This window comes from Pleurodeles waltl, chromosome 8 (assembly GCF_031143425.1).
Source record: "Pleurodeles waltl isolate 20211129_DDA chromosome 8, aPleWal1.hap1.20221129, whole genome shotgun sequence".
Taxonomy (NCBI): Eukaryota; Metazoa; Chordata; class Amphibia; order Caudata; family Salamandridae; genus Pleurodeles; species Pleurodeles waltl.
This window is the reverse complement of record NC_090447.1, coordinates 186919235-186941406: the sequence shown is the minus strand read 5'-3', so window position 1 is coordinate 186941406 and position 22172 is coordinate 186919235. Positions and strand designations below refer to the sequence as shown.

Sequence of the window (22172 nt, the reverse complement as noted above, 5' to 3'; positions counted from 1 at the left end):
GGACTGCCTAGCTGAAAACCCCTGCAGCGGAAGACCAGAAGACGACAACTGCCTTGGCTCCAGAAACTCACCGGCCTGTCTCCTGCCTTCCAAAGATCCTGCTCCAGCGACGCCTTCCAAAGGGACCAGCGACCTCGACATCCTCTGAGGACTGCCCCTGCTTCGAAAAGACAAGAAACTCCCGAGGACAGCGGACCTGCTCCAAGAAAAGCTGCAACTTTGTTTCCAGCAGCTTTAAAGAACCCTGCAAGCTCCCCGCAAGAAGCGTGAGACTTGCAACACTGCACCCGGCGACCCCGACTCGGCTGGTGGCGATCCAACACCTCAGGAGGGACCCCAGGACTACTCTGATACTGTGAGTACCAAAACCTGTCCCCCCTGAGCCCCCACAGCGCCGCCTGCAGAGGGAATCCCGAGGCTTCCCCTGACCGCGACTCTTTGAACCTAAAGTCCCGACGCCTGGGAGAGACCCTGCACCCGCAGCCCCCAGGACCTGAAGGACCGGACTTTCACTGGAGAAGTGACCCCCAGGAGTCCCTCTCCCTTGCCCAAGTGGAGGTTTCCCCGAGGAATCCCCCCCTTGCCTGCCTGCAGCGCTGAAGAGATCCCGAGATCTCTCATAGACTAACATTGCGAACCCGACGCTTGTTTCTACACTGCACCCGGCCGCCCCCGCGCCGCTGAGGGTGAAATTTCTGTGTGGACTCGTGTCCCCCCCGGTGCCCTACAAAACCCCCCTGGTCTGCCCTCCGAAGACGCGGGTACTTACCTGCAAGCAGACCGGAACCGGGGCACCCCCTTCTCTCCATTCTAGCCTATGTGTTTTGGGCACCACTTTGAACTCTGCACCTGACCGGCCCGGAGCTGCTGGTGTGGTGACTTTGGGGTTGCTCTGAACCCCCAACGGTGGGCTACCTTGGACCAAGAACTGAACCCTGTAAGTGTCTTACTTACCTGGTAAAACTAATCAAAACTTACCTCCCCTAGGAACTGTGAAAATTGCACTAAGTGTCCACTTTTAAAACAGCTATTTATCAATAACTTGAAAAGTATACATGCAATTTTGATGATTTGAAGTTCCTAAAGTACTTACCTGCAATACCTTTCGAATGAGATATTATATGTAGAATTTGAACCTGTGGTTCTTAAAATAAACTAAGAAAAGATATTTTTCTATATAAAAACCTATTGGCTGGATTTGTCTCTGAGTGTGTGTACTTCATTTATTGTCTATGTGTAGGTACAACAAATGCTTAACACTACTCCTTGGATAAGCCTACTGCTCGACCACACTACCACAAAATAGAGCATTAGTATTATTTATTTTTACCACTATTTTACCTCTAAGGGGAACCCTTGGACTCTGTGCATGCTATTCCTTACTTTGAAATAGCACATACAGAGCCAACTTCCTACAAGTTCGTGTTTGACAAACCCCAGACCATATACTCTTATGGCTACCCTGCACTTACAATGTCTAAGGTTTTGTTTAGACACTGTAGGGGTACCATGCTCATGCACTGGTACCCTCACCTATGGTATAGTGCACCCTGCCTTAGGGCTGTAAGGCCTGCTAGAGGGGTGTCTTACCTATACTGCATAGGCAGTGAGAGGCTGGCATGGCACCCTGCGGGGAGTGCCATGTCGACTTACTCGTTTTGTCCTCACTAGCACACACAAGCTGGCAAGCAGTGTGTCTGTGCTGAGTGAGAGGTCTCCAGGGTGGCATAAGACATGCTGCAGCCCTTAGAGACCTTCCTTGGCATCAGGGCCCTTGGTACTAGAAGCACCGGTTACAAGGGACTTATCTGGATGCCAGGGTCTGCCAATTGTGGATACAAAAGTACAGGTTAGGGAAAGAACACTGGTGCTGGGGCCTGGTTAGCAGGCCTCAGCACACTTTCAATTGTAAACATAGCATCAGCAAAGGCAAAAAGTCAGGGGGCAACCATGCCAAGGAGGCATTTCCTTACACACGCCCTTAAATTTAGTATTTAAGGGCTACCCTGAACCCTAGAAAATTAGATTCCTGCAACTACAAGAAGGACTGCCTAGCTGAAAACCCCTGCAGAGGAAGACCAGAAGACAACAACTGCCTTGGCTCCAGAAACTCACCGGCCTGTCTCCTGCCTTCCAAAGAACTCTGCTCCAGCGACGCCTTCCAAAGGGACCAGCGACCTCTGAATCTTCTGAGGACTGCCCTGCTTCGACGACGACAAGAAACTCCCGAGGACAGCGGACCTGCTCCAAAAAGACTGCAACTTTATCCAAAGGAGCAGATTTAAAGACCCCTGCAACTCCCCGCAAGAAGCGTGAGACTTGCAACACTGCACCCGGCGACCCCGACTCGGCTGGTGGAGAACCAACACCTCAGGGAGGACCCCCGGACTACTCTACGACTGTGAGTACCAAAACCTGTCCCCCCTGAGCCCCCACAGCGCCGCCTGCAGAGGGAATCCCGAGGCTTCCCCTGACCGTGACTCTCTGAAACCTAAGTCCCGACGCCTGGAAAAGACCCTGCACCCGCAGCCCCCAGGACCTGAAGGACCGGACTTTCACTGGAGAAGTGACCCCCAGGAGTCCCTCTCCCTTGCCCAAGTGGAGGTTTCCCCGAGGAAGCCCCCCTTGCCTGCCTGCAGCGCTGAAGAGATCCGTTGATCTCTCATTGACTAACATTGCAAACCCGACGCTTGTTTCTACACTGCACCCGGCCGCCCCCGCGCCGCTGAGGGTGAAATTTCTGTGTGGGCTTGTGTCCCCCCCGGTGCCCTACAAAACCCCCCTGGTCTGCCCTCCGAAGACGCGGGTACTTACCTGCTGGCAGACTGGAACCGGGGCACCCCCTTCTCTCCATTGAAGCCTATGCGTTTTGGGCACCACTTTGAACTCTGCACCTGACCGGCCCTGAGCTGCTGGTGTGGTAACTTTGGGGTTGCTCTGAACCCCCAACGGTGGGCTACCTTGGACCAAGAACTGAACCCTGTAAGTGTCGTACTTACCTGGTAAAGCTAACAAAAACTTACCTCCCCCAGGAACTGTGAAAATTGCACTAAGTGTCCACTTTTGAAATAGCTATTTGTGAATAACTTGAAAAGTATACATGCAATTGAAATGATTCAAAGTTCCTAATGTACTTACCTGCAATACCTTTCAAACAAGATATTACATGTTAAATTTGAACCTGTGGTTCTTAAAATAAACTAAGAAAATATATTTTTCTATACAAAACCTATTGGCTGGATTTGTCTCTGAGTGTGTGTACCTCATTTATTGTCCATGTGTATGTACAACAAATGCTTAACACTACTCCTTGGATAAGCCTACTGCTCGACCACACTACCACAAAATAGAGCATTAGTATTATCTATTTTTACCACTATTTTACCTCTAAGGGGAACCCTTGGACTCTGTGCATGCTATTCCTTACTTTGAAATAGCACATACAGAGCCAACTTCCTACAGGTGGCTTGGTGCAGAGCTTCTTTCCAGCGCTGGGTGCCCAATGTTAATCTATGGGGATCAGTCCAGTTACATAGAGGCTACAGGCTTAGTCAGGGAGGCCAGTCGGGCTGAACCAGCAACTGGCCTCAGCTCATGATGCTCAGGGACATGGTGACACCTTAGGTCCTCTTCTCCACAGGACAGGTGCAGTGGTGTCTTGAGATGTCCGTTTTTGTCACTGTGAGCACTTGCAGTCAAGGAGGCCTGCAAACAGAGGTGGCATTGGTGAGTCCACGGTACACTTTGTCTCTGAAGGGCTGAGGGACCACAACGCCACAGTTGGACAACTTCAGCTCGGGTTATGTGGCACAGACGCAGTGGTGCTTTCTAGTGTCAGGTTTTTGGAGGTGCAGAGTCCTCGCAGCTCTCTTGGGGTGCCTGCAAGATGAAAGGAAGCAGCTCTGAGGCTTCATGGGAGACTCTGGGTCTTTGCTGAAGGCAGGTAGTCCTTATGGAGCCACAAAAGCTTGCAGGACAAGACGACTTTGGCACAATTTGGTGAGAGCAGCAGACAGGCCCACAGGCCTCCTACCAAGTCATTTGCTTCTTCCTCAGTCTTTACATTTGTGTCTCTTCTGTCCTTGTTCTTCGGAGGTCAGTAGGAATTTGATTTCCTGGTGCCAGGTACTCCCCTAAATAATTCATTTAGGGGCATTTAATGGAATGTGGGGTAATAGCCAATGGACTACTTACACTAGTGATCATTAAGCTGCACAGCTTTAGGGAAAGAGATCTGGCACTGGGGACCTAGACAGCAGGACCCCAATGCACTTTCAGTCAAAATTGCATCAATTAGCAGGCAAAAAGTGGGGGTGACCACGTCAAAAAGGGGCATTTTGCTACAGGGAAGCACTGGGGTGTCTAAGTAGAGATACCTTTCTGCGTAAGGTGCCATGTTCACTTCAATGGGAAACAGTCCCAGGGCAAAGAGGCTGCAAGTGGGGACGGGGGGGTCAGTCCAGCTGAACCCAAAGGAGGGCTCAGGTCTTGAGGTCGCAGGGACACCATCAGTCCACTCGAACTTAGGCTAGGTGGGCTCATATGCAGTGGTGCTTTGCCCGGAGGGGTTGCGCTACTGAAGACTCCTGCGGTTCAGGCAGTGACTGGCAACCAGACTGGCCAAACCCAAGGGTGGGTTCAGCTTTTCAGGGTCTCAGGACTCCATTGGCACTGTCTCCCTCGGACTCGGGCTGTGGGGCAGCGATGCTTTGAGGCGTCTGGTCGTAATGGTCAGACACTGACTCTGTGTCCCGGTGACCAAGTGACAAGGGGAAAACAGGGCCCACTATCGGTGCTGGCCTTGTGAATCCCAACGTCCCTCAGGCAGGACTGCTGTTGTGAGTCCGGATTGGACTGCCAATAAGCCATAGCTGCTGCAAGGGGTCCAATACCCCAGGTATAGGTGCAGGAGAGACTCCGGGAGGGGTCAACATCTCAGGAGGGGGCTGGGCTAACCTCCTGAAATCCCAAAAATCTTCCCCTGGCTCTTTTTCCCATTGGTCATCGGGCCCACAGAGGGAATAGAGTACTGGACTTTGCAAGCAGTTTTGCAAATGCAGGGGAGCAGCTCCTTAGCTACTAGGGAGATCTTTTTATGCTGTTGAGGTGCTGGGCAGTCCTCCAAGGCGTTTGAGGAAAATGTCTAGTTCTTTGCAAAGTAGGTCCAAATGATGTTCGAAGTGCAGGCAGCCTAGCAGCATTTTGTACCAATCTTGGGTGCAGGTCATTTCTCACTTGGGGTCACAGTACGCCCCCTAGATGACCACTTCCTGTGGGCATCGCCCTGTTCCAGAGTTCCTAATTTCATCATACAAGATGGTGGAATAGCTTTTTTGTGTTCACTTCAGCTACCCGGCCTAGAGGAGTGACTAGCCTGAATGTGTACCAAGCCTCCTGACTACCTTATTTCCTGCCTACCTTGGTGCCAAATGGGCCTCAGGGCAGGGGGTTGCCTCTCCGAGGTCTGGGGGAAGCTGGGGTCACATAACAAGGGCAGCAGGGACATCGTAGTCCCTGGTATGCAGATTTACTAGCCATCCTGCTTCAGGACGTAATCACACCTTCCTCCAGAGCAGGTATTGTTTCTGATCCCTGAAAGCGATGGCTCACCTCCAGGGGGTCTGAAACTCCTCTGGTATCAACCAGCCTGCCACTACAGTCAGCCAGCACACAAGAGGACAACTAGGCTTCAGGGGGTACCTCTAAGGTACCCTCTGGGTACACATCTATCAATAAATCCAACACTGGAATCAGTGTGGATTAATTAAGATGATGTGTTTGATATCAAACACCCTACGTTTCAGTGAAGCCATTATGTAGGTGGGTAACCTGTGTTAACCAGTGCCCAGAACATACCTTAAGATGGCTTCCCTGTTCACTTTCAATGTCAAAGCAATTTATTTAGACATTACAGGGGCATATCTGCTCATGCACATATGTCCTCACATCAATTACAATGCACTCTGCCTTAGGGCTCCAAGGCCTGCTGTAGGGGTGACTGACATATTTGGATACAGTGCCCGAGGCATCTCACACAATGTGTGCACCATATTGTGTTATCACTCATGGCTTGCACCATGACACGCCGTCTGCATTGCAGGCTGTGTGCAATTTTTAGTGAGGTCCCTTAGAGAGGCACAATACATGCTGCAAACCTTAGGATCCCTTACTAATGCCCGGGCCCTAGTACCCAACGGTAACATTTACTAGGGACTAGAGTATGTACCAATTGTGTACAATAAGACATTTTTACTTTGTTTTAGGGGAACGAGTACTGGCACTCGGGACCTGTTTAGCAGTAACCCAGTGCACCTCAGTCTCAGGTCCCACAAGGATGTGAGATGTAGGGACACCCTTGGTCCTCTTCTGCTCAGTCCAGGGCAGACAGATGCAGAGGTGTCCTGAGGCATCGGGTCTTTGCCTTCAGGTCACTCGCAGTAGGTTGGGGGGCTGCACAAAGGCTGCAGGCATCATAGCGAAGGATACAGTGGGGAGACCCAAGACGGACTTAGTCTCTGGAGGGTCTGGGGACCACCCTGGCAACACGGACCCACTTTGACTGGGGCTAGGGGCACGGCGGCAGTGGTGCTTTCCAGTGTCAGGTTGTGGCGGTCCAAAGTCCTCTGGACCAGCTTTCAGGTCATTACTCAGCTTCAAAGTACTTGCACTAAGCACTGGAGATAAAGGCACAAATAAAGGTACCATTTCAGATTATGATTAAGCTTGCTCAGAAGGGCAATTTAAGAGTAATAAGCTAAATCTAAGTTTCTTGAATAATGCGCTATGCTGTTCCTAAATGTTACCTCATTAAGAGTTTCAAAATTGTTTGAAATATTGGGACACTCAAAAACAAACCAACAAACAGCAAGTGTGGTAGAAAGGAAAACAAGACTGCATACTTATTCTTAAATTATGTTCTGCAAAGTCAAATTACCTTTTTGAAAGCAGTTTTCTGCTCTGGTTGCTGGGTGGTAGTGCCTTGCAGCTGAGTGGTGATGGACTGCACCTGAGCCATTACATTATTGTCAAGGACTGGTGGAGACTGTGGTTTTGGTGGCTGCTGGAAAGTCTGGAGAAACTGCTGGAGCTTATGGAAAGCAGAAAAAAAACAAATTTCTACAAAGTGCAAATTTACTCTTACCATGTATAATTATTTTCAAAGGCTTCTTTCAACGGTTGGCAAAATATGATCCTTTGCCAGATACGAACCAGAATAATCAACATCAAAAACAACATTGCACAGGCCTAAAGAGAAAGTCAGCACATCATTCAGATTGCTTGTTAACTTTATTGCGGTGAATTAGATCTCCAAACAAATGTCCTATAATAGAGACGTGTTTCGTCCGGAACCTTCACCAGGGCCATAGAGTTCTTTAGTGCAGAGTTCCCATTAAATAAACATCAACCAATTACCACTACCTCTAAAAACAACTAGACTGCACATATATCGGAGTCAGTTTACCTAGCTGCCATTTTGATGTACCTGTCCTCGGTTCGTAAATACATTTCCATTTATAATGAAAATGTCACTTACCCAGTGTACATCTGTTCGTGGCATCAGTCGCAGTAGATTCGCATGTTCTGCAATAGCTCACCATCTGGTGTTGGGCCGGAGTGTTACAAGTTGTTTTTCTTCGAAGAAGTCTTTCGAGTCACGGGACCGAGTGACTCCTCCTTTTGTCTCCATTGCGCATGGGCGTCGACTCCATCTTCGATTGTTTTTCCCCGCAGAGGGTGAGGAAGGAGTTGAATTGTAGTAATAGTGCCCATGCAATGGAGTGACTAAGTATACACCTATTTAAGGTTGAGATGATACATATATAAATAATTGAAGGTAACTTCCAAACTGCTACAGGCTCCCGGGGAGGCGGGTGGGCACATGCGAATCTACTGCGACTGATGCCACGAACAGATGTACACTGGGTAAGTGACATTTTCAGTTCGATGGCATCTGTCGCTGTAGATACGCATGTTCTGCATAGACTAGTAAGCAGTTATTTCCCCAAAAGCGGTGGATCAGCCTGTAGGAGTGGAAGTAGTCTGAAATAACGTCCTTAATACAGCTTGACCTACTGTGGCTTGTTGTGCGGATAACACGTCTACACAGTAGTGCTTGGTGAATGTGTGAGGCGTAGACCATGTGGCTGCCTTACATATTTCTTGCATTGGGATGTTTCCTAGAAAGGCCATGGTAGCACCTTTCTTTCTGGTTGAGTGTGCCCTTGGTGTAATGGGCAGCTGTCGTTTAGCTTTAAGGTAGCAGATTTGGATGCATTTAACTATCCATCTGGCTATACCTTGTTTTGAAATTGGGTTTCCTGCATGAGGTTTTTGAAATGCAATAAAGAGTTGTTTAGTCTTTCTAATGTTCTTTGTTCTGTCAATGTAATACATCAATGCTCTTTTGACATCTAATGTATGTAGTGCCCTTTCAGCTACGGTATCTGGCTGTGGAAAGAACACTGGAAGTTCCACTGTTTGATTTAGATGGAACGGTGAAATAACCTTTGGCAAAAATTTAGGATTGGTCCTTAGGACGACTTTATTTTTGTGTAGTTGTATAAAAGGTTCCTGTATAGTAAACGCCTGAATCTCGCTTACTCTTCTCAGGGAAGTAATGGCGATGAGAAATGCCACCTTCCAGGTTAGGAACTGTATGTCGCAGGAGTGCATGGGTTCAAAAGGTGGACCCATAAGTCTAGTTAGGACAACATTTAGGTTCCATGAAGGAACAGGTGGTGTTCTTGGTGGTATAATTCTCCTAAGGCCCTCCATGAATGCTTTAATGACTGGTATTTTATATAGGGAAGTTGAATAGGTAGTCTGCAGGTATGCAGATATTGCTGCAAGGTGAATCTTAATGGAAGAGAAAGCTAGGTTAGATTTTTGTAAGTGAAGCAAGTAACCCACTACGTGTTCTGGAGTTGTGTGTAATGGTTGTATTTGATTAATATGGCAGTAGCAAACAAACCTCTTCCATTTACTTGCATAGCAGTGCCTGGTGGATGGCCTTCTTGCTTGTTTTATGACTTCCATACATTCTTGGGTAAGTTGTAAGTGCCCGAATTCTAGGATTTCAGGAGCCAGATTGCTAGATTCAGCGATGCTGGATCTGGGTGTCTGATCTTTTGGTTGTGCTGTGTCAACAGATCTGGCCTGTTGGGCAATTTGATGCAGGGTACCACTGATAGGTCTAGCAGCGTTGTGTACCAGGGTTGCCTTGCCCAAGTTGGTGCTATCAATATGAGTTTGAGTTTGCTTTGACTGAGTTTGTTTACCAGGTAAGGAAGGAGAGGGAGAGGAGGAAAAGCGTAAGCAAATATCCCTGACCAGTTCATCCATAGGGCATTGCCTTGGGATTGTTTGTGTGGGTACCTGGATGCGAAGTTTTGGCATTTTGCGTTCTCCCTTGTCGCAAACAAGTCTATCTGAGGTGTTCCCCAGAGTTTGAAATAAGTGTTCAGAATTTGGGGGTGAATTTCCCATTCGTGGACCTGTTGGTGATCTCGAGAGAGATTGTCTGCGAGTTGATTTTGTATCCCTGGTATAAACTGTGCAATTAGGCGAATTTGGTTGTGAATTGCCCAATGCCAAATTTTTTGTGCTAGCAGGCTTAACTGCGTGGAGTGCGTCCCTCCCTGCTTGTTTAGATAATACATTGTTGTCATGTTGTCTGTTTTGACGAGAATGTATTTGTGAACTATTATTGGTTGGAAAGCTTTTAGTGCTTGAAAAACTGCTAGAAGTTCTAGGTGATTGATATGCAGTTTTGTTTGATGTACATTCCATTGTCCTTGTATGCTGTGTTGATCGAGGTGTGCTCCCCACCCTGTCATGGAAGCATCTGTTGTTATTACGTATTGTGGCACTGGGTCTTGGAAAGGCCGCCCCTTGTTTAAATTTATGTTGTTCCACCACAGAAGCGAGAGGTAAGTTTGGCGGTCTATTAACACCAGATCTAGAAGGTGACCCTGTGCTTGAGACCACTGTGATGCTAGGCACTGTTGTAAGGGCCTCATGTGCAGTCTTGCGTTTGGGACAATGGCTATGCATGATGACATCATGCCTAGGAGTTGTAATACCATCTTTGCTTGTATTTTTTGTGTTGGATACATGCGTTGTATGATGGTGTTGAAATTTTGAATTCTTTGTAGACTTGGAGTGGCTACTCCCTTTGATGTGTCTATTATGGCTCCCAGGTATTGTTGTACCTTGCGTGGCAGAATTTTGGATTTTGTGAAATTGACGGTGAACCCGAGTTTGAAGAGGGTTTGTATGATCTGATTTGTGTGATTTGAGCACTGTATGAACGAATGGGCCTTGATTAGCCAGTCGTCCAAATATGGGAACACATGTATTTGCTGCCTTCTTAAGTGTGCAGCGACTACCGCTAGACATTTGGTAAAGACTCTTGGTGCGGTTGTTAATCCGAAAGGCAGTACCTTGAATTGGTAATGTATTCCTTTGAATACAAACCTTAGGTATTTCCTGTGCGATGGGTGTATTGGTATATGGAAATAAGCATCCTTGAGGTCTAAAGTTGCCATGTAGTCGTGTAGTTTTAGCAATGGCAATACTTCTTGTAGTGTGACCATGTGGAAGTGGTCTGATTTGATGAAAGTGTTTACTACTCTGAGGTCTAGGATTGGTCTCAGCGTTTTGTCCTTCTTTGGTATCAGAAAGTACAGTGAGTAAACTCCTGTGTTTATTTGTGTGTTTGGCACTAATTCGATTGCATTCTTTTGCAATAGTGCCTGCACTTCTATCTCCAGGAGATTGGAATGGTGTGTTGTTAAATTTTGTGCTTTTGGTGGTATGTTTGGAGGGAATTGTAGAAATTCTATGCAATAACCATGTTGGATAATTGCTAGAACCCAAGTGTCTGTAGTGATTTCCTCCCATGCTTTGTAATAATGACCTATTCTTCCCCCCACTGGTGTTGTGTGGAGGGGGTGAGTGACATGTGAGTCATTGTTTAGTAGTAGGGGTTTTGGGGCTTTGAAATCTCCCTCTATTTCTAGGGAATTGCCCTCCTCTATATTGTCCCCGAAAACCTCCTCTATACTGTCCCTGGTAAGTGGACGGTGTTGCTTGTGAGGTGCTGGCTTGTGTGCTTTGACCCCGAAACCCCCCTCGAAAGGGCGTTTTACGGAATGTGCTGTAATTCCCTCTGCTCTGCGGGGAGTAGAGTGCGTCCATGGCTTTGGTAGTGTCCGTATCTTTTTTGAGTTTCTCAATCGCTGTGTCCACTTCTGGACCGAACAGTTCTTTTTCATTAAAAGGCATATTGAGAACTGCTTGTTGAATCTCTGGTTTAAATCCAGACGTTCGGAGCCATGCATGCCGTCTGATAGTTACAGATGTATTAATTGTCCGTGCAGCTGTATCTGCAGCGTCCATGGAGGAACGTATCTGGTTGTTGGAGATGGTCTGTCCCTCCTGAACCACTTGTTTCGCCCTATTTTGGAAGTCTTTGGGCAGATGTTCAATGAGATGTTGCATCTCGTCCCAGTGGGCTCTGTCATAGCGCGCAAGTAGTGCCTGGGAGTTCGCGATGCGCCACTGGTTTGCAGCTTGTGCTGCGACTCTTTTACCAGCTGCATCGAACTTGCGGCTTTCTTTATCTGGGGGTGGTGCATCTCCAGATGTGTGAGAGTTGGCCCTTTTCCTAGCTGCTCCTACAACAACAGAGTCTGGTGGCAGCTGTGTAGTGATGAAAGCCGGGTCCGTAGGAGGCGGCTTATACTTCTTTTCCACCCTTGGTGTGATTGCCCTACTTTTGACCGGCTCCTTAAATATGTCTTTTGCGTGCCGGAGCATACCAGGGAGCATAGGCAGGCTTTGGTAGGAGCTGTGGGTGGAGGAGAGTGTGTTGAACAAGAAATCATCCTCGACTTGTTCTGAGTGGAGGCTTACGTTATGAAATTGTGCTGCTCTAGCCACCACCTGAGAGTACGCGGTGCTGTCTTCTGGTGGAGATGGCTTTGTAGGGTAGGCCTCCGGGCTGTTATCTGACACTGGGGCGTCGTATAGGTCCCATGCGTCCTGATCTTGGTCACCCTGGCTCATGGTGGTGTGAGCTGGGGAGTGAGATGGAGTTTGTGCTGGTGAAACGTTAATCACGGGCGGAGGAGAGGGTGGTGGTGTAATTCTTTTAACCACTTTTGGTTGTGGTGCTTGTTCCGTCTGGAACTCCAACCTCCTCTTTCTCCTAATGGGGGGAAGGGTGCTTATTTTTCCTGTCCCCTGCTGAATGAAGATACGCTTTTGCGTATGGTCCACATCAGTTGCTTGTAGCTCTTCCTCAAACCTATGCTTTTGCATTTGGGAGGTCAGCGAGTGCTCTTCTGTATAAGAGCCTGAAGCTGGGTCGCTTGCAGTTTGTTTCGGCGTCGAAACTTTGTCTGCGTGTTTTTTCGGCTCCGAGGTGACTTTTTTCCTTTTCGGGGCCGAAACCTCTCGGCGTCGATCTGTTTCGGTGCCGCTGTCTCGGCGTCGAGCCGTGTCCACACCGGCATCTCGGTGTCGATGCTTGTCTCCAGCACTTTCTCGGTCCCGAGAAGGCTGCGTGCCGGTGTCTCGACCGGAGTCGGACAATCTCGGCACTGTTTTGGCCTTTTTCGGTGCCGACGGTCGGTCACCAAATTTATGGGTGGAGCCATGGCCTGGTGGCAGTGGCGTCCCCTGGGCCTTGTAAATGTTTCTTTGTGTGGTTTTCGACGTCTTACTCACGGTTTGTGTGTCGTCGAATCCTTCGGAGTCTGAGTCTTGGATCGAGAAGGTACCTTCTTCTTCCTGTTCCTCGAACTCCCGTTGGGCTGTCGGTGCGGACGCCATTTGAAGTCTTCTGGCTCGACGGTCTCGGAGTGTTTTTCGGGACCGGAACGCACGACAGGCCTCGCAGGTGTCTTCGCTGTGCTCAGGTGACAGGCACAGGTTGCAGACCAAGTGTTGGTCTGTGTAGGGGTATTTATTGTGGCATTTGGGGCAGAAACGGAACGGGGTCCGTTCCATCGGCGTTCTTCAGCACGCGGTCGGGCCGACCAGGCCCCGACGGAGGATCGAAAAACTACCCCGAAGGGCACCGGAGCTCTTCGATCTTCGATGCGGTGTGGAATCTAAGTACGCCGATCCCGAACGCAACAATACCGACGAAAATCTTCCGAAATTAGCTAATTTTCCGTTCCGAAACTCGGAGCGACAGGAACACGTCCGAACCCGATGGCGGAAAAAAAACAATCGAAGATGGAGTCGACGCCCATGCGCAATGGAGACAAAAGGAGGAGTCACTCGGTCCCGTGACTCGAAAGACTTCTTCGAAGAAAAACAACTTGTAACACTCCGGCCCAACACCAGATGACGAGCTATTGCAGAACATGCGTATCTACAGCGACAGATGCCATCGAACTTTCTCGTTTCATTACCTTGAAATAGGCTCAGTAAGCAGTGGAATAGAAATATTTTTTGCATTCCTTACACCACCATGCATTTTGGGACTTCTATTCCTTGTCTCACTTATGTTGCAAGTAAGTCTGTTCCATGCTTCTCCTACTTCTACTATTCCAAGGAATTACAAACAAGAAAGGTTTCAAGAAATTAGAATCCACTAATACATTGTCCTCCATATTATGGCTTATTTACCTATGCTACATACTCATGGATTGCATGTCCATAATTCTGAAGTGCATCAGGACATCAATACATATAGGATCATATTGCTTTGCCTGACCATTAAAGTTATAAAGTGCATTTTAAGATGGATGCCCTTGTGTCACAGTCTGCAATGTATACCCTAACATATCACTGAACATATCTGGACAGTAGTCCATTAGGCATCCAGATGAAGAACAATATTGCAACGATATTACAATGAAGAACAATGAATAATACACCTATAGTCTTCTATGCTACAGCTTATTTACATGGGGTACATCTTCATGGATTGCACACGCATCAATCTAAAGTGCATCAGCCATAGTACATATAGCATCATATTGCTTTGCCGGGCCACTGAAGTAGCGAGCACTGGCAAAGCCAATAGGTCTTGCCTCTGCAAGACCTACTGGCTTTGACAATTTTTTTTGCCAAGTTGCAAATGGCTGAAAGTAAAAATAAAAAGCTTTAAGACACACCCAATGCTGGCTGTGTTAGTTTTTTTTTCATTTTTTTTTCTTGCAGCTATGCTGCACTGAAGCCAGCGCTGCTGTATAACATCCCTGTAGGTCTATACATTGGAGGATGCAAGCGCACTCCTGACCTTTGCATGCAGCCATCTGTTCAAAAGGGGCAAGCATTTATTTACAGCTTGAAGGACGTGAAAGAAAGTAAGTAACTAGGGTGGCCTGCACAGTTAACTTTAGGGCCACCTTCATTTTTAAAGGCATTCTACAACAAACATGCAAAATATGAAAACGTCTCGACAAAATTTCCCCAAAAGTATTCTATTCACATGCATAACTGTTTCATCTAAGCAGTAGTACATTAGACTAAATCAGTGCAAGTATTTTTTATTTAAATAAATATTTTTTCAGATATGAATTTTGAAACGTTAATGCTTCCATCCGCCATGAAAATGCCAATAGTGAACTAAGAGACAAGTCAGTTATCTGCCCCTTTTGGATGGCTTGGATTTCTATTCTACAAAGACAATATTTTAGTACAATCAAACGTTTCGTATAGCGTACATCCTGAATGTATCCATTTCAAGATCATATTATATGCAATAACAAAGAACAAGCATTAGCAAAGCCTTTAGGTTTCGCCTATGCAAAATCTATTGTCTTTGTTAATGTTTTTGGTACATGTTGCAGGTGCCTATAATAAAGATTTGAAGTAACACAAAGAGCTGCTGACTTAGGAATCAGATTCAAGTCCTGGCGTCGGCTCAACATCCTGTGATCCTGGTCAAATCATGTAATCTCCCGGTGCCATTAAAAGGGTTTTTGTGCATTAGAACTGTTGCTCATATAAAGCGCTGAAATATTGTACCGAACTTCTAAGTGCTGTAGTAAGTTGGCTCTGTATATACTATCTTAAAGTAAGAGATAGTGCTCACAGAGTCCAAGGGTTCCCTTTAGAGGTAAGATAGTGGCACAGTTAGATAATTCTAATGCTCTATTTTGTGGTAGTGTGGTCGAGCAGTAGGCTTATCAGAAGGTAGTGTTAAGCATTTGTTGTACAAACACCGGCAATAAATGAGGAACACACACTCAAAGACTTATTCCAGGTCAATAGTTTTTATATAGAAAAATGTCTTAATTTATTTTTAGAACCACAAGTTCAAGATTTGAAGTAAATACATAAAATGCAAGTTACTCCACATAGGTAAGTTAGGAACTTTGAATTAGAGCAGTAACACACAGTTTTAGTTAAAATGGCATTAAGCTATTTTAAAAGTGGACACAGTGCAAAAATCAACAGTTCCTTGGTGAGGTAAGTAATGGGTAGTTTTTCAGGTAAGTAAGGCACTTACAAGTTCAAGTTCCTGGGCATAGGCAGCCCCCCTTTGGGGGTTCAAGGCAACCCCAAAATTACTGCACCAGCAACACAGGGCCAGTCAGATGCAGAGGTCAAAGGAGGGCCCAAAACACATAGGCGCCTATAAAGAACAGGGGTGCTCCGGTTAGAGTCTGCCTACAGGTAAGTACCTGCGTCTTTGAAGGGCAGACCAGGGGTGTTTTGTAGAGCACTGGAGGGTGGGGCACAAGAAGGCACACAAAACACACCCTCAGCTGCACAGGGGCGGCCGGGTGTAGTGTGCAAAGCAAGCGTCGGGTTTGTAATAGAAATCAATGGAGGGACATGGGGGTCACTCTAGTGGTGCAGGCAGGGCACAGGGAGGCTTCTCGGGCCAGCCACCTACTCGACTAGGCAGAGGGTCGCCTGTTGGTCACTCCTGCACTGAAGTTCGGTTCCTTCTGGTCCTGGGGGCTGCGGGTGAAGGGCTTGGTCCAGGCGTCGAGGTGATTGTTACAGGCAGTCGCGATCAGGGGGAGCCTCTGGATTCTCTCTGCATGCGCCGCTGTGGGGGTCCGGGGGGGGGGTCGTCTCTGGTTACTCACGAGGCCGCGGTTGCCTGGAAGTCCTCCCTGCAGTGTTTGTTCTCTGGAGCTCGAGCGCCGGGTGCAGAGGGTGAAGTCTCACGCTTCCAGTGGGAAGAGTGAGTTCTTGGAAAGTTGTTAGAAAGTTGAAACAATGTTGCTGTAGGTGAACAGTGCTGCTGTTCTCTGGAGTTTCTTGGTCCTTTGGTTCAGGGCAGTACTCTGAGGCTTCAGAGGTCGCTGGTCCCTGTCGGATGCGTCGCTGTTGCAGTTTTCTTCGAGTCAGGAGACAGGACCGTAGGGCTGGGGCCAAAGCAGTTGTCGTCTCTGTCGCCTCTGCAGGGCTTTCAGGTCAGCAGTCTTCCTTGTTTCAGGTTGCAGGAATCTGATTTCCTGGGTTCTGGGGTACCTCTCAATACTGAATTTAGGGGGGTGTTTAGGTCAGGAGGGCAGAAGCCAATGGCTACTGTCTTGGAGGGTGGCTACACCCTCTTTGTGCCTTCTCCCTGAGGGGAGGGGGCACATCCCTAATCCTATTGGGGGAATCCTCCAATCTCAAGATGGAAGATTTCTAAAGGCACAGGTAGCCCACTGTTGAAGCTGCAATTCAACCCCAAACACGCAGCACCAGCAACACAGGGCCGGTCAGGTGCAGAGGTCAAAGATGAGCCCAAATAACATAGGCACCTATGGAGACAGGGGGTGCTCCGGTTCCAGTCTGCTAGCCGGTAAGTACCTGCGTCCTCAGGGAGCAGACTAGGGGGGCTTTGTAGAGACCGGTGAAGGGGAGTCCCAAGTAGGCACACAAAGTACACCCTCAGCGGCACAGGGGAGGCCGGCTGCACAGTGGGCAAACAAGGCGTTGGTTTTGTGATAGAAATCAATGGAGGGACCCGGGGGTCACTCAGACGTTGCAGGCAGGGCACAGGGGGAGCTTCTCGGGCCAGCCACCATCTGGGCAAGGGTGAGGGCCGCCTGCTGGTCACTGCTGCACCAGTGGTTGGTTCTTCACAGGCCTCGGGGCTGCGGGTGCAGTGCTTCTTCCAGGCGTCTAGTTTCTTTTCTCCGGGCAGTCATGGTCAGGGGGGTCCTTAGGATTCCCTCTGCAGGCGTCGTGGTGGGGGTGCAGAGAGGTTGGCCCAGGGTGGACACATCGGAGTCGCCTGGGGGTCCTCTCTGCGTCGTTGGTTTCTCTGCACACGGGCCAGGGGCTTTGGGTGCAGAGTGGTGGGGACTCAAGATTCTGGGGTGAGGTAAGTGTCCCTTTAAAGATGGTTCCTTCTTGCTTGTTTAGACAGGGCCGCTGTGCACGGGAGTGTCTTAGTCCTCTGGAGTTGCAGGGCAGTCCACTGAGTCAGCAGAGGTCGCTGGGACCACAGGATGCATCACTGGTGCAGGTTCTTTGAATCGGGAGAAAGGCCGGTAAGGCTGGGGCCAAAGCAGTTGTCGGTCTTCTTCTCTGTGGGGCTTTCAGCTCAGCAGTCCTTCTTTATAGGTCATCAGGAATTTAATTTCTTGGTTGTCCCTAAATACTAAATTTAGGGGGATGTTTAGGGCTGTGTGGGGTTTTCAGGTCAGCAGTCCTTCTTTATAGGTGTAAGGAAATGCCTCCTTGGCCTAAGTTTTGATTTGAAAGTGTGCTGAGGCCTGCTAACCAAGCCCCAGCACCAGTGTTCTTTCCTTAACCTGTACTTTTGTTTTCACAATTGGCACACCCTGGCATCCAGGTAAGTCCCTTGTAACTGGTACCCATGGTACCAAGGGCCCTGATTCCAGGGAAGGTCTCTATGGGCTGCAGCATATCTTATGGCACCCTGCGGACCCCTCACTCAGCACAGACACACTGCTTGCCAGCTGGTGAGGACAAAACGAGTAAGTCGGCATGGCACTCCCCTCAGGGTGCCATGCCAACCTCACACTGCCTGTGCAGTATAGATAAGTCACCCCTCTAGCAGGCCTTACAGCCCTAAGGCAGGGTGCACTATACCATAGGTGAGGGCACAAGTGCATGAGCACTGTGCCCCTACACTGTCTAAGCAAAACCTAAGACATTGTAAGTGCAGGGTAGCCATAAGAGTATATGGTCTGGGAGTCTGTCATGCACGAACTCCACAGCACCATAATGGCTACACTGAAAACTGGGAAGTTTGGTATCAAACTTATCAGCACAATAAATGCACACTAATGCCAGTGTACATTTTATTGTAACATACACCCCAGAGGGCACCTTAGAGGTGCCCCCTGAAACCTTAAACAACTACCCATGAAGGCTGACATGTTTTAGCAGCCTGCCACACACCAGACATGTTGCTGGCCACATTGGGAGAGTGCCTTTCTCACTCTGTGGCTAGTAACAAAGCCTGCACTGGGTGGAGCTGCTTATCACCTCCCCCTGCAGGAACTGTAACAGCTGGAGGTGAGCCTCAAAGGCTCACCCCCTTTGTTACAGCACCCCAGGGCACTCCAGCTAGTGGAGTTGCCCGCCCCCTCCGGCCACGGCCCCACTTTTGGCGGCAAGGCCGGAGGAGATAATGAGAAAAACAAAGAGGAGTCACTGGCCAGTCAGGACAGCCCCTAAGGTGTCCTGAGCGGAGGTGACTGACTTTTAGAAATCCTCCATCTTGCAGATGGAGGATTCCCCCAATAGGGATAGGAATGTGACCCCCTTCCCTTGGGAGGAGGCACAAAGAGGGTGTACCCACCCTCAGGGCTAGTAGCCATTGGCTACTAACCCCCCAGACCTAAACACGCCCTTAAATTTAGTATTTAAGGGCTCCCCAGAACCTAGGAACTCAGATTCCTGCAACCTAAGAAACAGAGGACTGCTAAGCTGAAAAACCCTGCAGAGAAGACGGAGACACCAACTGCTTTGGCCCCAGCTCTACCGGCCTGTCTCCCCCCTTCTGAAGACACTGCTCCAGCGACGCTTTCCCCAGGGACCAGCGACCTCTGAATCCTCAGAGGACTGCCCTGCTCTAGAAGGACCAAGAAACTCCTGAGAACAGCGGCCCTGTTCACCCAAGACTGCAACTTTGTTTCCAAAGAAGCAACTTCAAGACAACTGCTTTTCCCGCCGGAAGCGTGAGACTTGCAACTCTGCACCCGATGCCCCCGGCTCGACTTGTGGAGAAACAACACGTCAGGGAGGACTCCCCAGCGACTACGAGACTGTGAGTAGCCAGAGTTGCCCCCCCTGAGCTCCCACAGCGACGCCTGCAGAGGGAATCCCGAGGCTCCCCCTGACCGAGACTGCCTGACTCCCAGATCCCGACGCCTGGAAAAGACTCTACACCCGCAGCCCACAGGACCTGAAAGATCGGAACTCCAGTGCAGGAGTGACCCCAGGAGGCCCTCTCCCTTGCCCAGGTGGTGGCTACCCCGAGGAGCCCCCCCCCTTGCCTGCATCGCTGAAGAGACCCCTTGGTCTCCCATTGATTTACATTGGAAACCCGACGTGTGTTTGCACACTGCACCCGGCCGCCCCGTGCTGCTGAGGGTGTACTTTCTGTGCTAACCTGTGTCCCCCCCCCGGTGCCCTACAAAACCCCCCTGGTCTGCCCTCCGAAGACGCGGGTACTTACCTGCTGGCAGACTGGAACCGGGGCACCCCCTTCTCCATTGAAGCCTATGCGTTTTGAACACCACTTTGAACTCTGCACCTGACCAGCCCTGAGCTGCTGGTGTGGTAACTTTGGGGTTGCTCTGAACCCCCAACGGTGGGCTACCTTGGACCCAAACATGAACCCCGTAGGTGGTTTACTTACCTACAAAAACTAACAAATACTTACCTCCCCCAGGAACTGTTGAAAATTGCACTGTGTCTAGTTTTAAAATAGCTATATGTGATTTATTTGAAAAGTATATATGCTATTGTGATTATTCAAAGTTCCTAAAGTACTTACCTGCAATACCTTTCATGCAAAATATTACATGTAAAACCTATTGGCCTGGAATTGTCTCCGAGTGTATGTTCCTCATTTATTGCTTGTGTGTGTACAACAAATGCTTAACACTACTCCTTTGATAAGCCTACTGCTCGACCACACTACCACAAAATAGAGCATTAGTATTATCTCTTTTTGCCACTATTGTACCTCTAAGGGGAACCCTTGGACTCTGTGCATACTATTCCTTACTTTGAAATAGTGCATACAGAGCCAACTTCCTACAGGCACAAACCTGTCTGTAGGATGGCAGCAGCGCGGGCTGCTCAGGAAAACCCTGCAAACTGGAAGGAGCAAAGCTGGGGGTCCTCTATGGAGCCTGCACAGTGCATGGAATCATACAGCCAATACTGGCAACAGTACTGGGATATGATTCCAGACATGTTTGATATGAAGGTTTCGAGTTACCATTATGTAGATGGACATTGGTAGTGACCTGTGTCCAGTCCATGGGCAAAATGGCTTCCCCACACTTACGAAGTCCAGGAAAATGGAGCTGGAGTTCAGAGGGGCACCTATGCTCATTCAGGCGTGGCCTCACACACAGGTACTTGCACCCAGTCTTCTGTGCTAGGAGGGCCTGTCATAGGGGTGCCTTACAATGACCTGTTGCAGTGACCTGTAGTGAAAGGGTCCATGCACCTTTTCACGCAGGCTGCACTGGAAGGCCTGCAGACACATGTTGCATGAGATTCCATGGGTGGCATAAGACATGCTGCATACCATGGGGAACCCCTGGTGCCTCAATGCCCTAGGGACTTACATGGGGGCACCAGTATGCCAATTCTGGGGTGCACAAAGTCAGGAACAGACAAATTTAGAGAGAGAGAGAGCACAGTCACTCGGGTCCTGGTTAGCAGGATCCCAGTGAACATAGTCAAAACACACTGATAGCAGACAAAAAGAGGGGGTAGCCATACCAAAAATAGGGTAACTTCCTACAATCTGGACCACTCAGAGTAGAGCCGGAAGCCTGAGTTTGAACACTAGTGGGTTATTTTTTTCACCTAGACCAGTGTTGCCCAGAGATGCTCCTACAGGGCTGGTTCATTAGCACGTTTTAAGGCTATGAAAACAATTCAAATATATGTTCTTTTTTAGGGAATCCAAGGTAGGTCCACATAAAATAATGAAAATGTCACTTACCCAGTGTACATCTGTTCGTGGCATCAGTCGCTGAAGATTCACATGTTTTGCATAGCTCGCCATCTGGTGTTGGGTCGGAGTGTTACAAGTTGTTTTTCTTCGAAGAAGTCTTTCGAGTCACGGGACCGAGGGACTCCTCCTCTTGGTCTCCATTGCGCATGGGCGTCGACTCCATCTTCGATTGTTTTCCCCGCAGAGGGTGAGGAAGGAGTTGTGTGTGTTGGTAATCATGCCCATGCAATGGAGTGAATAAGTATGTACCTATTTAAGGTCTAAATAATATATTTACAAATGTACAACGTTGAAGTTAACTTCCAAACTGCTACAGGCTCCCGAGGAGGTGGGAGGGCACATGTGAATCTTCAGCGACTGATGCCACGAACAGATGTACACTGGGTAAGTGACATTTTCAGTTCGATGGCATCTGTCGCTGGAGATACACATGTTTTGCATAGACTAGTAAGCAGTTATTTCCCCAAATGCGGTGGTTCAGCCTGTAGGAGTGGAAGTGGTTTGAAATAAGGTTCTTAGCACGGCTTGACCTACTGTGGCTTGTTGTGCAGATAACACGTCTACACAGTAGTGCTTGGTAAATGTGTGAGGCGTAGACCATGTGGCTGCCTTACATATTTCGTGCATTGGAATATTTCCTAGGAAGGCCATGGTAGCGCCTTTCTTTCTGGTTGAGTGTGCCTTTGGTGTAATGGGCAGTTGTCTTTTTGCTTTAAGGTAGCAGATTTGGATGCACTTAACTATCCATCTGGCTATACCTTGTTTTGATATTGGGTTTCCTGCATGTCGTTTTTGAAATGCAATAAATAGTTGTTTAGTCTTTCTGATGTCTTTTGTTCCGTCGATGTAATACATTAGTGCTCTTTTGACATCTAATGTATGTAGTGCCCTCTCAGCTACAGAATCTGGCTGTGGGAAGAACACTGGTAGTTCTACCGTTTGGTTTAGGTGGAACGGTGAAATAACCTTTGGTAAAAAATTTGGATTGTTTCTTAGGACTACTTTATTTTTGTGTATTTGGATAAAAGGT

At 48.5% G+C, this 22172-nt stretch overlaps 1 protein-coding gene across 1 annotated transcript in view; it reads right to left on the bottom strand.

The window, feature by feature from the left end:
* SCAF4 (SR-related CTD associated factor 4) overlaps positions 1-22172 on the bottom strand; it is an 860634-nt gene that overhangs the window by 708968 nt on the left and 129494 nt on the right. The window contains exon 10 of the mRNA XM_069204042.1: positions 6935-7087. Within this exon, the coding sequence (XP_069060143.1) occupies positions 6935-7087 (153 nt within the window). The remainder of the gene's footprint in view (positions 1-6934; positions 7088-22172) is intronic.